The 17081-nt window shown below is 38.9% G+C and overlaps 1 protein-coding gene across 3 annotated transcripts in view; it reads right to left on the bottom strand.

Annotated features, from left to right (window-relative positions):
* Positions 1-17081, bottom strand: part of mcu (mitochondrial calcium uniporter) — a 69346-nt gene that overhangs the window by 3936 nt on the left and 48329 nt on the right. For all 3 annotated transcript variants that reach the window (XM_033979693.2, XM_033979694.2, XM_055227196.1), the window contains 6 exons: positions 8244-8307; positions 4917-5087; positions 2756-2860; positions 2505-2665; positions 1201-1404; positions 977-1093 (listed from right to left, as the gene is read on the bottom strand). In XM_033979693.2, the coding sequence (XP_033835584.1) occupies positions 977-1093; positions 1201-1404; positions 2505-2665; positions 2756-2860; positions 4917-5087; positions 8244-8307 (822 nt within the window). The remainder of the gene's footprint in view (positions 1-976; positions 1094-1200; positions 1405-2504; positions 2666-2755; positions 2861-4916; positions 5088-8243; positions 8308-17081) is intronic.

The raw sequence follows: 17081 nt of genomic DNA, 5'->3' as shown, positions 1-17081 counted from the left end.
TGCTTCTCCCACTAAAAGCACAACAATTATTAATATTAGTTATTGCAGTTAATAATTAAAAGTACACCATATAACTTATGATAGAAGGTCTGTCACTTGCTTGTCTCCATGGAAATGTACACCTTTACCTAGTGTGTTCCATAGTATGGCATTAAACGTATCTGTATCAAGGGAGACAAGCAAGTAATGCGACAAGGTTACAGGTCAGATCTGTGGAGAGGTAAGGTTGTTCAGAGGATGAAATCAATCAGGTGGCAAAGCCTCCACTGGAAAAGATTCATAGTGAACCTTTAATAATATGGTGCTTTCTACTACTTTTCTACATATATTTGTTTCTTACTTGTGTACAGGTCATGTAAAATATTATAAAGTATTAAATAAATATAATAAATGTGACTGAAAAGTACCCAGTGGTGGAAGAAGTATTCAATTTTGTTACCGTACTTAAATAAAAGATACCAGATACTGGATCAAAAAAATAATCACGTAAAAGTAAAATCTACTTAAGAAAGTAACCCTTTACAAATGTACTTACAAAGTAAAAAATACTTCACACAGATTTTGAGGTCTTACAAGGCTTCTAATGTACTGATTTTGATAAAGATTTGTGAATTTTTTCCATAGTTGTTTTGTTTTTTGATGTTTTTGATCAAACGTGTGTTAAAAATAAATCCCTCAGATTTTTCAGTAGGTCTCAAACAGTAATTAAAAAATCACTACTTTTCAGTATGCAAATGTAGTGGAATAGAAAGTACATATACCTGCTCCCAAATGTAATGAAGAAAAAGTAAAAAGTTTCCACTTTAAAATGTACAGATACCTAAAATTTGTACTCAAGTACAGTACGTTACTATTTTTACTTTCCACCACTGAAAGTACCTATATTTGTTAGATACCAAAGGTCCATGTTCTGAGCTGCGGAATAATAAGTAGCTTATGTCTAGCACTTTGTATGCACACAAAAACCCAAGTGTACCTCTGCGATATCATCCTTCAGCTTGTTGTATTTCTCTATGTCGAAGCGTGTCCTCTTCACCCCCTTGTGGAAGAACAGCAGATACTGTCTATCCCTGGCGTCTGGGTAAACGTACTCCTGCATTTCAGAGACACAACACAATGTAAGAGGATCCATCTTATCAGATAGAGACTTTATACTCACAAAAAATGCACAATCCATAAGACAAGGACATTGTTAGATACCTGGCGTGTGAGCACAAAATAGGCATACATGGCCATTGCTGTGCCGTATGTGATGAAGTAGGTGACAGGCTCCATGATATCCCAGGAGTACTCCCACCAGGTGAGCCTCGCCAAGATCCCAAACTGAGTCGCCATGTACGCCATCCCGCCCCATAGCACCCAGGTGGTACGCCGCTCCGCCTTCTTACTCAACTCCTCCCTCACCTGCAGGCATAAATATAAGCCATCTTTTTCAAGGCATAATCTTTTGGTTAGTAAATCAATGGGGAAAAGGCATCAACATCTGAGAGAAGGCTGGAATGAGATCTGATCAAATAACCCAACAGCTATATGATTTCACGATAATGTTTTTAGGGGCGGATTAATAATTTTCTATAATATTTAGTTTTTTATAGTGGACACACTCATAACTAAAAAACCGCAGCCTTCGTGTAATTTTACAAAATGCACTTATTCAAATTAAGATTTTGATTCAACTGCAATATATTGTGCAGCCCAACATAAGACTAAAAATACAGCAATTGTATATATCTGTACTTCAATTGGGGACATATTACACTGACCCTATGATAATCTTAAAGAGATTGTTATGTCATGATTCACACAGAGCTTTAATGTGGTTTGATGCAGTTCTTTGCTCAAAAACGTGGTCTTGTTTTCTTCATGTCCTTCTATAGGTCAGTCTCTGTCATGATCTGGGTGATTGGTCAATTTAAGCAATCAAACTGAAGTGAGAACTCTCAGAAAAAGCAGAGAACTTCTTTTCAGGCAATATAAAACTATTGTGTGTACATGTATTACCATAAAATTAAACATGTTATGTAACGTTTTTTATAGCACCCCTTTACTTTAATCTTTATGCAGTGTTTTCACAAGAACCATTAGTTACATAACACCTCTTATGCATCTGTCTGCATATATTGTAGAATTTCAAAATGATGATGACATGGTTTTGTTTTCTGTCTGAGACATGGAAAATAATCTGTAGAGAACCTTTTAGATGATTACTAGCACAGAAATTTCATCCATAAGAAGTGCATTACTGAGGATGGTGGTGTGTGCGTTTTCTTCTTTTGATTCTCTTATTGTTATCTGTGCTTTTTTGAAAGTGCAATAATTTCAGCACCATCAAACCATTATGTACACTCATTTTTCTCTACTGCAGCAATTCTGTCTGTGGTAATGTTGCCTTCCAGTGTTTCTATCATGCATCAAAGTAATGCATGACAGTATGTTACATTAGAAAAAAATATATAATTGTTTGTTAGGACACGATTTATTAGTCACATATATAATCTACAGACCTTCTCGAGAGGACGGAGTTGAGAGTTGAGGTCCTCGAGCCGTCCAATCAGCTCGCGTTCTTTGCTGAGTTGGTGCTCCTCAATGCGCAGTGTGGTGTACAGCTGCTGCACCAGGAACTTAACGTCATTCAGTCGATCCAACTCCTCGTGAGGCAGTAACTCTGTAATAAAATAAACAGGACATTAAATTTTGAGAAATGTAATGGGTTTGGATAGTAATTTGATTGTGACTGTTTTTGTCTAGTTTGTACCTCTCCTAGGTGGTCGTACGAGGTGCGTGGTGTCATTAATGACCAGTTTGAAGTCGTCCAATAACAGAATGTCAATCCCTGTGGAGGAGGCAACCCGGGCTCCATCTGGAAACATGGGTAAGGGTAAAGATGGCGTGAGAGTGGCATTGGTATTATAAAAACACAATACAGTGAACGTAAGGGTTATATGTTGGTTTTATAATTCTTAGTTTAATCTTAATTTGACAATGCTGTATCAATAATGTAGATTCTGTTAATTTGACAATGTGGTGATTCAAAAATGTAAGTATATAAAATATTCTTATGAAATTGATTGATACATTAGATTATTTCAATCACAGGTACATTCCAACATTATTCCAGAAACAGTCACATTTAACATGGAGGAAGACTGAAAGAGTATAGCCTGAAGTTTAAGCTTATTGGGCTAACCTTTTATACCTCTCTGTCAAAGTGTAATAGCACAATATAAAATCATGAGGTACAGTACACTGTGATTCCCAACCCTAATGACTACAATACGGTAAGTAAATTTTTTATGTTTGGATATAAGCTGTGCCCCTCAATAAATTCCAGAACATTTTCTCAATGTAGTTGGTTATAAAACCTATAAAACTCCTGAAAAGAACCAGTAAGTACAAGCACATAAGTTCTGTGCTCAGGCCTCTGCACTGGCTCCTATGGATATAAAATATCCAATAGAATAGACTTTAAAGCAGCTCTACTTATGTACAAGTCTTTCTGTGGCCTAGTACCAAAGTACATCTCCCACATGTTAGTGCCATATGAACCATCTCACACTCTGAGGACTTCAAGGACTGGCCTCCTGCTGGTGCCCAGAGTTAGGACTAAACGAGGGGAATCGGCATTTCAGTTTTATGCAGCTAAAACCTGGAACAGTCTTCATGAAGATGTGAGACGGGCCTTTTGACTACGTTTAAATCCAGGCTCAAAACAGTTCTGTCTAGCTGTGCATCTCTTTGTGCTTCTCTTTAAATGTTAATTTTATGATGATTATTTACATTTTGATTTGTTCGTATTGTGATTTTAATGTCTTTCTTATTCAGTAAAGCACTGTGAATTACTTTGTGTACGAATTTTGCTATACAAATAGCCTTGCCTTGCTTTGATTTTTAAAATGAACATTTCAGTGTACTGTTAAACTATTGAGCCAAATTATAGACCAATGTTATAATCTGATTAGTGGTTCATTTTTGCACCAGTTTCTTTTAAACATGATCCCAGCTTCTTATATATTCTTGAGGAGTTACAGTTGAAGCTCTAAAGACAGGGCACTTCAAACGTTCTCAAACTACTTGGTGATCAGGCTTGTTGCCATCTGATTACCATGAGAGGTCAATGGAGAATCAACCTGGGATGAGTTCTAGTACCTACTGTTCCTGCGTAATGCTCCCCTGGAGCCAAGAGGAAGGAGGCATTATTTTAAAGATACGGGTTGAATTTAAATGCAGAGTCACAGCAGCAGCAACACTCAGTAGGAATAATGACACACTTGAAAGCCTATGTTTATTTGAGCGGTCATGGAGTGGCGCTTTTTGAATAGACATTGGAAGGCAACAGTTGCTGGGCATCATATAAAACCACTTCAGTCAGTATATTTTAATAGAGATGGGGGCAGGTACAAATGAAATAGTTTATTTACAAATTGCTGATGTTGTACAGAGATATTCAATACGACTAGCAGAGAGGCTGGCTGGGCTCTGGGGAGAATTATTATAATGAAAAAAACAAAAACAATATCCCAATTCCATAGCTCAATATTTACTGCAAACAAACTCAGTATTGTAGAAATGCTGGTTCCCACAAAAACTCTATAATGACACATTTATTTACCAGATTTCTAAAGAGAAAAAAGTAAAACTTGTTAAATAACTTCTTCATGGTAGAATAGTAGGAATGGAGCAAGGGATTATAGTCAGTGTAGCTGGCTCATTTTTTTTTTCATCTGTTTTCACCTATTCCCTATCTCATAATATTGCGTTTGACAATGAACATGTAAAATTATGATCTGTAAAACTAATAGTTAATAATCTCTTTGTTAAACCCTCAAAGCTTCACATTAGCCTTTGTACTTGTTCTTGATGATATTGCAAGACGTCGGATATTCACTGTGAAATATCGTCCCATTTTTCATACATACCCATGGAGTAAATGGCCACGCGGTCAATGCCTCTGTCCTCTGCCTGGAGCTGCTGCAGAAATACACCCACACAGTCACTCAGAGGCTTCAGAGTGAACTGACAGCGCTCTCGTCGGGACGGCAAACTGACCGAGATCACCGGCAGCCCGTTCTGGTACACCACTGTCACCTCTGCAGAACACAGAAGAAAAACAAGTGTTAGGAATCAGATAAGTAGTAGTGGAGAAGTTCTTGCTGCTTTCCTACACTACGATAACCTCGGAGCTATAGAAGGTCAAATAAATAACTTCTATGATTCATTATAAATTCAAACTAATTACTAAAGTGTCCCATTCTGCTATTTTTATATTGCAACTCAAACATGTTAATGATATTCTACTTTTTTTTGTGGTGGAAGGAGGTAATCTGTCAGTTAGTAGCTTCAGTGTGATTGTTTATCGTCTATATTGCACTTCAAAATGTATTACTGTGACAGGCCTAGCGGACATACTGGAAAGTTTATTTCAGAGCACAGAGGTTGGCATGCTGTATTTGCTACAAATCAGAAGGACTGGCAGTGAGACTGTAGGCCAATTGGTCAATGGCGTTAGATTCAACCACATTTTGTATTATTTTTGTACTCATTTTAATGATTTATGGACCACAGCAGAAAAAAAAGTGGCAGTGAATTTAAAAAATGAATTTAATTTTTAACTTTTTAGATATTGGACAAATATGCAGTTTACTTGTACTTTTCTTGTCTTGTTAGTTCATTTTGGGTCATACGGTTGGATCATGAGAGCTTTGCTAACTTGACCAAGAATTTCTTTGATACAGCCTAGTTGGCAGTTTGATCCTAGCTCTGACCAGAGGTTGTGTCCTTGGTCCAGGCACTTCACCGACCTTTCCTATGTATGAATGTGGTGTGTGACTGTGTGGTTATTGGATGAGTAACGGATAAAAATGTAAATTGCTACTTGTCCTCTGTTTAGAATATTAATAAAAAGTGCTCAGATACTGCCCATATTACAACTAAATTACAGAGATGTATCACAGTATAATCTTGTGAATGGATTTCATTTGCATAGTATGTCCATTTGTAGAGATGATGAGGCCATTTCTTGAAACACCTGCCTTCACACAGAGAAATGATGCCTTTATAAAGTCTTTAGTAGCTTCCCTTAATTTGTTTAGGCAGGACTTCAGTGCCTTAATGTGCTTCTTTGATGATGGTCAGCTAATATTAAGTAATTTAGCAGCTGGCTATAACCCATTAAAGAAAATACAGCGAGACTTATTGAGACTTAATGTACAAATAAGCCCGCCCCTACACAATACAATGACCTTAAAACACTGTATGAATACCCAATGCATGTTTGTTATCTTGAATAACAGTATACTCTTTTCATAACAACACCAAGGAGAGTTGTTTGTACCAGCAGGGGGCAGTATGGCAGCAAAGGCACCTGTCAAATAAGGTCAAGCTTAGAACACAGCTAGTATGAGCTCTGAAGAATCTCAATGTCTTGTGCCAAAGACTGTACCTCGCTCTACCAGCCTCCATCTGTTTCCCATCATGCACCACTGCTACACATAAATTAGCAACTCTCTCATGTTTTACCATGTTAGAACAGTTAGCATAAACACAAGATTTTCAACAGCCAATATGTACCTAAAGAAAGTCTTTTACAGGATCAATAGAAAATTATATTCATTTGTTTGTTATTGATATCTGGTCCACCCACAGCTAAAAGGATAAAAGCGTTTCTAAATCATGCACGTGTAATCAGGCCGACTCATCAAATACTGGGGCAAGCATCACAACGCATTAGTTTGACAAGCATTTGGCAAAATAGAAATACTAGTGTTTACTCCCAATGTGCAGATTATGCAAGAGATGATGGTGTGTTTTGTTTCTAGCTATTTTTAGTGGGTTTTTAGTCCAAATACAAGAGAAATATATGCACTGCTTTACTGGTGAATAGCTGAATAATTGGTGCAAAGCGATAATGCTGCAAAATCTACTGCTATTAAACAACTATTATAAATCACATGTTTATTGGCAAATATCAGTCTTCGAAGAGGCTGCAGTCTCGTCTCTGAATCATTTGATACGCCTCTCTATTTAATGGCTTGGAACCTGATGAACGTAGTCATTTTTATGTATGTTGGCAACCATATCAATAGTTAACCTAATACTTTTGAATCATGTACTAAGGAAAAAAAAAAGTTTTATATTTAGAAATTAAAGTTATGTTGCAAAATTGTCAGAAAAATAAATACTTTCAACGCCAAAAGTTTAGGTACAGCTGGCAATTAACACTTCACATACACCGTTGTGAAGGTCAACCCCCATAGAGAATATTAAAATTACAGATACTTTTGGATCTTTTCTAGCGTTTTTTAAAATGCCGTTTGGAATGTGTTAGTCTTCAGTAACCACCAACATTATTGAAACAGTCTATTAGTCATGATTATTCTGATTATTTATTGCAGCTGTATAACTCACTCTAATTGGATATCCGAGCTCAGGAATGACAAGAGCGCAGTTAAAAGTATTTACAATTCCCCTGTCACAGCATTAAACAAAGTGAAACTTAAGTAATCGCACAAAAACAGCAGTGTGTACAGAAAATCCAAAAGCCTGCCTTGTTGCTTGGCCAGTGCACACGGTCACCTCTGTCTCTGCTCGGGACCACTGCAGTGAATCAGCAGATCTGAGCTGGGCTCCTATCACACTGTGAAGGATCATCTTTGGCACGAAGAGCCCCAGCGACAGCCAGCCTCACTTTCAACACGACAATGTACAAAGACTCAGCCACTGTCCTTTCAATTGACATCTCCTGCTGCAGTGTCAATCTCCGCTCTTATGCCCAGTGTACAGATTGTCCCTCTGCCGCACCTGTTCCTCATGACTTTTCATTTCCTGCTAAAAGATATGAGGATCTTACTGCTATCTCTCATCCAATTCTACACCTATTAAAGCTCAATTTAAAATCAAATCAGCATGGCCAGCTCCTCCTCAGCCCTTTCTTTACTCTCTGTATTCACTCTCCATCCTTCTCATCTCTGCAGACGAACAGATGCGGCCCCTGAAACAGATTCCTTATTAATGACTGCTGGCTGTTACCGCCAAATGAGCCCGCGCTGATCAATGTAGAATTACTCTCCAGTGCAAAACTCATTTGTTTGGGATGGGGCAGATGTTAGGATGAAGGGGTTTTCTCTCAAAAAAGGGAAACCCATGTTTTGAAAAGGGGTTACCTCAGGGATTACAATATCTCATGGGAACAGTGCAGTTGTTTGTTGTGGTAATGTGATATGTGTAAATAGAAGTGTTGAGCTTACCTTCCAGAGCAGCAGAGGTACACAACAGTCTCTGGCCATGCCATGAGGGGGCACCCTTCCAAACCTGAAACAGAGGCAAAGGGAGTTTAAAAAAACAAGCTCATGTCAAAACACCTAATTTTGTCATTCTGAGGACACAGATGTTACAGGAGCAACTGTCCGTACTTAAAAAAAAAAGGGAAACTATATAACAATATAGCAGTTACAGTATATTTCCTAATTATTACAAAAATCACCATAGTAAAACAACATTTTCTAATTCTTGATGGGAGACATAGAAACGTGAATGGATACTATATTAAATAGAATAGTGGTAGATACTTAAAATCATAGCATATTATAATTTAAGATTTTTTTAAAAACACAGTAATGTAAGGGTCTGCCATAAGGGAGCAACCATCTGAATGTTAAATGGAAACCACAACAAATGGTGGTAGGACATTGTACACAACTTATCCATCATTTCAATTCAAAATAATAAATTCCCAAATAACTAGAGCTGTAAATCTCCACAAACCACTGTCCTAACCCATTCGAAGCGTATTAAGTTACAAAATGGCTTCCTCCGTTAAGAATGTTTCCACACATTGCCACACCCAGCATTCAGATTAGGAGATTTCTGTTTTCAGCTTTCTACCCATGGAAATAATGAACTAACTCATAAAAACACAGACATTGCAGTCTTCCTATTTTTACTCTCTATGAAACCAAATGCACTTAGAGGGAGACACAGTGGTGAGTGAACAGCCAAGGCAGCTTGCAAAACCAATATTGCGGTTTAGTTTAAAATCTTCACTAGTGTTAGAGGAGAGAGAGAGAGAGTGAGAGAGGACGGAGGAGGGAGGAGAGAAGCAGAGCAGGGCTGGGGAAACCCTTTTCTATTCTGCAGAAGTAGGCGGGTCCATATGCGGTTCACATGCTTTAAATTACAGAGCACGTCACAAGATTTTCTGACGAGCTTCCTTTTAAACACTAGCACGAGCTGTCAGAAAGCCACACGAAGGAAACACAAATCAATGAAGCAGGAAGGGTGAAGAAATAGCAATCTGATTAATGTTTTGTTAGGGCTGAACAATCTATACTGTGAAATACGGTGAACGTTGTTATTTTTTCCCCATCTGCATTTATACAACCAACCGCATACAAAGATAGATCAGCTATTGTTTCCTGCTGTAGCTCCTAGTCAGTCCAATAACCAATACTCTGTAGATTGCATGTAAAACAGTGGATTCTATGACAACCAAAAGCCAGGGGGTTTAAAAGTCAATGTACATATTGTGGCAATTGATAGCCCAGAAAAAAAGCCTCAGAGGGGCATTGGCCATAAAATACAAATCAAAAATCAAATCTCTACTCATCTATATAGAATTGATTATTTGCTTTGGAGATCCCAGGAAAGTAAAAAAGGAATTATAGTCATTATTATTGTAAAAATTGCCATAGTAAAACAACATTTTTATTTTTTTTTTTACAAATTTGGATGGATACAGTGCCAAATAGAATAGTGGTAGATACTTAAAATCACATTACATTAGAATTTAGAAAGTTTTAAAAATACACACTAATGTAAGAGTCTGCCATAAAGGGGGTGTTTTCAGAAGGGCATTGGCCATAAAATGCACATCAAAAATCTAATCTCTGCACATTTATATAGAATTGATTATTTGCTTTGAAGAACCCAGGAAAGCAAAGCAGGGCTCAGAAATTACAGTCAAAGATAATAAGCAATATACAAATGCGTTCTGTGTATGGCAGTGCCTGATATTTAAAACAGGGCATCTGTTTCAGTCCGGCCTTTAACCTAATACGACTGCACCACATTGAGCACAGCAAGCTGCCCTATCGCTCTGCTACTCACTCACTGAAGTGCAATTGTAATATTAGATTTACGATACTCACAACCAAGCTGACCTGTGCTAAATCAAACTACAGCCGCAGTGAGGCAAAGCACAATGTTGGCTATTTTAAACTGCAGAAACACTTTTTCAAAATGGCAGGCAAGTGTCTGTGTATGAATCTCTGTTGCAGAAACGCCTGCAGAATTTGAAGCACTGACCTAAATTGTGGTTTAATTGGTGTGGCCACGACAATGGACAGTCACAGCAGGTGTGAAATAAAGACTAAGATGTGTCCCTCGAACCATATCCACTGCAAGGACACACAGAAGTATTGGATAAGGTGCACAGTTTGTGGCACAATAAAGCAGGTATGATTCCTATTGGTATTATCTTTTTTCCCAAATCATGTTTATTCAAATTAAAAATGAGTGCACACAATGTGAGCTTCACAAACTGTATAGTAACCTTCATTTGTAGTACATGATACAGCTTTAACAAAAAGGGGATTGGCAATTGCTAAAATGAGGTTGAGGGTAAAGCTTCCAGCAAGGAGACTTTTTCAGAACAACCAAAGTTGACTTCTGGTCAAAAAGAAAATAAAGTTTGTTTAGTGTGAGCGAAAATAAGGTAGAGGATTGGGATGGAGCCAGCAGACTGTCTGTAGTAAGTCCAGAAAGGAACAGCAGGGAAAGCCTAACAAGCTATTGTATAGCTGGAGTAGATTTAACAACAGCAGCAGTTGCTTAGAGCAACATCACTGGGGTAACATTTCTAAAGCGTTAACTAGTTATTAAATAGAAAAAACTATAGAGCCTGTGTTAATTATGTTACATATGTTTCAACCCGAAGAATCAACAAAATTTTAATAATACAGATGAAATATAATCTTGTAGTTGTGGGATACTAGAATTTGAGTGCAGTCCACATGTAGATGTTCCAGCATTTGGCAAAACACATAAGTACTATAAAATATATATTTTTTTACAAAACCCTCATTGCTGTTCTAACATCTTTGCTCCGGGAATTCAGTCCCATTTTATGAGACCAGAGCCACAAACAAACGCCAATCAACCGCCCCTAATTAAAAGACACAGTCGTCACTCCCACAGTCTTACTGCCAATCACACAACAACTCCAGAGGGATGACAAATGAATACTTACACTACCTAAACAGAGACAATAATCCTAAACATTATGGCAAATGTGTCAATGAATGAACATAACGCAATGTTAAAATGTAATTAGTGCTGCTGTGCTAACTGGTGCTGTCAGCCGTGGATCCACTGTGCTGACGGCGTATTTTTTCCTAAAAAGACTGTTCAGAGGCAAAGGAGGACCAGCTGTAGGAGGAGTGGGCCCCATAACGCAACACTGATTATCCACACTGTATGGAAACTCAGTGTGCAGCCAGATGGAGACCTTGCAGGTGTTCAATATTCTGCTACTGCTCTAATTGAAAATAGTATATGTGCAATTCCATAAATGTCAAGACTGAAAGTTAAATGTTTTTGCTGCACTAAGAAACAAATGAAAAAAAAACAAACAAAAAAAACTAATGATATACCCAAAATTACTGTCCCAAAATGCTGGCTATATTTCTGGTACAACAGTTCATCTCGTCTTTTGGCTTTTCTAATTGGGCAAGAGTGTGAGTCCTTTGCCCAGCCTGCAGTGATTTACATGTTGAATTAGCACCTAATGCATCTAATTAATATTGGGTTAAACATGTAGATAATTAAGTACAATCATGCTACAAAATGGGCAAAAAACACGATTGCTTAATTTATGATGTGTTTAAAGACGCATTATGTAACTTTTCTAGAGGAATGTCTGCCACATGCTTGTCTCCAGGAGGTGCTAATTCATACTCCTGAATGTTCCACAGTACGGCATTAAGCTTCTTTATCTCCATGGAGACAAGCAGGTGACGTCAAAAGGCCATTTTACAAGTCAGATCTGTGGAGAGGTGACCAAGAATGCAGGTTTTCCCAGGTATGTGTGAGCAATAAAAACACATGCAATTGAATAACTGCAAATAGATTAGTTTAATCGAACAAGGTGAAGCAATGGCATTTCCGTAGAGACAAGCAGGCATCAGAGAGTTACATAGTGCAGCTTAAATAACGATACAAGCTCTGCATTTAGTAGCAAGTGTGTGCGTGTAAGACTGAGAAAGGGGTTTTCTATGCACTGTATAAGGAAATAACTGCAAGGTCTGCAGTACAAAGCCCTCATTCATTAACTTGACAAGAGCGGGGAGGGCAAAATAATTCATAATGGTGCTAAAACTCTCCTCTGCATGAATATGGTCCTCGTCACGCCTCCATCTGCTCTGATGACGTAGCATGTTCTTGTGATTCTACTTTTGCAGGTGGCTCGTGGCTTGTGTGAAATTCCCCTCCCATACGTGCATGTGTTGTCCGTCACTTCAACAGCCTGTTTGTCAGTGGTAGTTGCAGGAGTGGCCATGCCCCCACCTCCTCCTCCTCCTCCACATGCAACTCTCCCTCGGCACACCGCCACTGAAACGCTGCCTGAAATATTTAACAGCGTATAGCAGCAACCAGTCAATAGCACAGCAACCTTGGAATCAATGTCATATACTGAAGAGGTAGAGGCTAAACTTGGCAAGACTGACACATGAGCACGAATGGTGGAGGCATTCAATGTGATGATTAATAGTGGGGGGTTAAGAGACTGTTGGACAAAAATGAAATCTGGCGTAAAAATAGTAGCGCAAATCACGAGTAGCGTTTGCCAACCATGTGCTGATACTGTACCCACCCACTAAAACGTGACTGTGCCATGTGCTAGTAAAGATTTAAAAAAAATAAAAAAATACCGGTGTAGCAGGAGAGGAGGGGTGCGCTCGTTGCTGATCACTGCAGTAAAGGAATCCCTCGTCTCGAAAAGCGGGGTTGCCCATCTCCACCCCACCCCCCTCCCTCCCTCCTCCCCTTCTCCTCCGTTCTCGCACGCGCTCTGAATCCTGATAGGGCCAGTCTGATCTTTGCTCAATCCTCATCTGCACTGCGCTTTAACTCTCACTGCATTTCATCATAGCTTGGGTGGACTTGATTTCAATTAGAGAAGGAATTTGTGTCTAGTTAACGCACGGCATGCTGGTGATAGGATACTGTGCGATAGAGGAAAAAGAGGTTTCATATTACAGTAGTAGCAGCTCTATGTCTTTACACACTTCTAAACTTGCTGATGTACAGTGATGGTCATATGATTAATGTCAATCAATAAAATATGTGCTTAGGTTTTCAACTAAAATGAATAGGTTACAGAAAGACTGATCCATCGACGAGATGCAGCCCAATGCCAATACTGCCTCCCGTTTCAGTGTCAAATTCCACTGTTGTTGCACACTTGAAATATGCAAGATTTATTACCTCCTCCAACTGAACAGACTTTTACAGTGTTAGAAGAACTGCTAGTCTGAGTGTGAATGGAAACTCCAGCTTAACATGCAAATCGACAGAAACTAGAGAATAGAAGGAGATATGCAAGGGTGTATCATCTGTAACACCTTATCCCTTTGTTGTGTATAGAAAAAAGAATTGCTAGTTCCCTTTAGCTTCACCAAAACTGAAATGACACAGCAGTTTATATTTCTTGTCATTTTTCCTCTCACCAAACATTCTTTTATCTGCAGAAGTACCATGGGAACAGAGCAGAGCAGAGCGGGAGCCTGAATGTGTTACATATTGTGAGATAACATCTCTTTGACATAATTCCTGTTTCATAGTGGCCTTCTCATGGGACACAAAGCCATCTCATTTTTATATACAACGACTGCATCTATCTAGCAATAATGAACATGGTAATAATGTGATGTTCAGGGACCTGAGGAGCTGGTCATACATGAAATAGCTTAGAGCATCTTAATAGCACTCCTGCACTATTGCACAGATGCATTTAAATACCCACCTTCACTGCGACCCAAATATGTTTTAAAGCTGTCGGCCATTATAACAGGACAGGACACACATCTAAGATCAATCATATAGTGTAATTTTCACGCATTGGGTCAAGGAGAAGTAGTAATCCATTACCCGGCCCTGACAGACAAAGCTCAGGGACAAGAGTCAAGGTGGGGTCACGGGGAGGTCATTGTAAGGAAAGCACCATCTCCCAACAGGACAAATAAATCAGGATCCAGGTCAGTCCCATCCCAGAGCTCAGAAGGAGAGAGAGAGACAGGAGACCAGCTGCTGCAGACAACACATTATTTATGAGCCCATTGAGAACATATGTGATGGTTTAATTATGCTGTTCATGCACATTAAGGACCTGCTTATGGCTGAAATCTGGGAGATGCTACGGTTCCCTACTGTGACTAATATCCGTGCCCAAGGTTACTCTTTAAGATGTTGAAATTTCATCACTTCCATTATGGGTGCAAAGGCTTGTGATGCAAGCACATATTTTCATGTTGGAATATAGAACATGGTATAAGGGCTTTAACTGTACTAGCACAAAATGTACAAATAGCCGTCAACATACTAGGAAAATTAACATAACAAAGATCTATATTAGCGTGACACATTCATTGATGGTTGTGACTTCTAAGAATCTATTGAATATTGATTAATTGACAGGTTTATTTAAAACATAAAATGGAAATGATCACACATTTGCATCTGTCTGAAGTTAAAGGCTGAAGCTTCTCCTCCTCAGATAGGGAGCCATGGAGCAGAAGAGTTTAGCTGATGTCTCCACTTCTGGACGTAGCTCCTGGCTATGTGTCCTCTACTCTGAGAGCACACTCCTGCACTCAGCTCCTCACCTCTCCCCCACTCTTACCGGGTGAACAGAGCCCCGATTCTACGACTCTCTTGCATGCCCACACATTACCTCAAGAAGACCTACAGGTTGAGCGCAGAGTAACAGCAATCACAACACTCCACCTCAGCACCTGCTTATGTAATGAAGAAAATGCCATCTATTCCATTTTCTTTGGCTGTGTTCCTCACTGGTCAAAGCTGTTAACTAGGAGTAGATCTGCAGCTTCTTTCTTCAGCACCAAAACATTCTCTGCTTCACACCAAGACACAAACCGTGACAAAGCACAGAGCCTCTCCCTATCTGATCTCCACTGCATTGCAGAGTTGACAGCAAAAACAACCTTTGCCTGATTAGAAGCCTGCTCTTGCAATCTATAAATAATTCCAGCCTAATCTGCCAATCCATTTCGATAAATTGCCTTTCAACACCGGACATGCTTTGATTAATTAATGGCAGCCCACAGCAGCTTTAAGCCTGGATAAGATCTTTGGTGTAAATTAATGTTTCGAAGATGTTTTAAGGAGCGCATTCCTTTAGTGGGCAGTAAGACCCTTACAACCCTCACACTGCCCCCACACTGCCCCCACCCTTCGACAACACAAGGGTGCTGCATAATTAACGAGCAGTGCAGGCTTTCACTATGAGCTCAGAGTACAGCACTCAGTCACCGCCTCAGCCCTCCAAGAAACCTGCCCCATTCACACAACTCCCATTCCAACGGTGGGTCAGTTGGCTAAAAGCTAACGATAAGAGAAACAACTGCCTATGTGTAAAATGATGCAGAGGCATGCATACTTAATAGGCAGCTACAGTATACTGGCAGTGCACTCAGGGATGTGCGGGTCACATAATGACCCCCTTTAATTGCTTATACACCAGATGGCACGAGCTGCTTGTGTCAGTGGAGGTCACGCAACTCTCAGCCAATCAGCACACACACGATTCCCCTAACCAGCAGTTACCTATTTTTTTGTAGTTTTTTTAAATTTACATTTTAATCAGTTTCAATGTATTTTTCATTTACATTTTAAACAGTTTCAGTGTACTTGTATTTTAAAAATTCCAAATCAACAATTGCTTGCACATGGTCCTGCTTGTGTTGCTGCTGCTCTTCCTGCAAAGAGGAAAGGTGCAACCCGTGTATCAAAGACCAATCAATGCTGCTGAATAAGCACGGATCAATTACTACTATCCCTTTTTCTTTCTTCCCATCGTCACAGCCAATGAGCTCGTAACTATCAACATGCTCTACAAGATACAGAAGATAAGTCTTCTGGGGAATCCAAGTAGTATACCTCTCAACATCACTGATTAAACACATTAAAACTGCTGTTCCATGACACAGACATGCAACACCATATGTACTGCATGCTTTAAAAACAAACACAGGGGTCTGCAGAAGTATAGATGCACATTTGTATAGTCTAAACGTGTTTAATACAGATTCACATAGCCTGGCCTTATTACTGTATAGCCAATGGTAGCTTTAAAATATAGTTATAAGGCATCTTCTGCAACTGAATGCCATGCCCAAGGGCTCTTCACCTTCAGATCAGCTCTGCTTTGATAAACTGACCCAGAAGTTAATGGTTCAGCCAAGAGCCATAAATTCAACTTGTTCCAGCATCATTCATATCAGCTCTCAAAGTTTTAAGCCCAAATTTAAGCTTAAATAACTGGATTTTTCTCCTACATGGGTGCACTCAACTTCTGAATTTCTCACTGTACCAACTTTTTTTCTCTATGCAAAAGATTTCTAAAGGCACAGAAAGTACAAAAGTCTGTCTCATTCAGATGAATATGCAGCTTATAAAATACTTCTGAAAAAAACATGCTCCAAAACTCAACAGTGCAAATGTCAAACTTGGGTATTAAACCTTGTGAATTGTCAGAAATCCTTATGGATAATATTAAGCTGACAAAACATTACAACACAGAGTGCTCATTAAAAGTTTGCTCATAGGAGTGCTCAAAATAAGTTTGTTGGAGAGACTTTAAGTATGTTTTTTGAGGTAGTTGAAATAGAGTTCAGGTCACAGTCATTAGCAAATCATATAAAGATTTCTAAACAACACAGGCTCTATGATCTAGTAAACATGTTGGTTACAAGTTTAGCCAAAAAAAAAAAAGTCATAAAATCAAAGTCTTAAGTGTGATATATTGTTAAAGAAAATAACACGATATAGATTTTATTGAAAAACTCTAC

Source organism: Periophthalmus magnuspinnatus, chromosome 15 (genome assembly GCF_009829125.3).
Source record: "Periophthalmus magnuspinnatus isolate fPerMag1 chromosome 15, fPerMag1.2.pri, whole genome shotgun sequence".
In the NCBI taxonomy this organism is placed as follows: Eukaryota; Metazoa; Chordata; class Actinopteri; order Gobiiformes; family Gobiidae; genus Periophthalmus; species Periophthalmus magnuspinnatus.
Note: the sequence above shows the minus strand (reverse complement) of the source record. Positions and strands in the feature narration are given on the sequence as shown.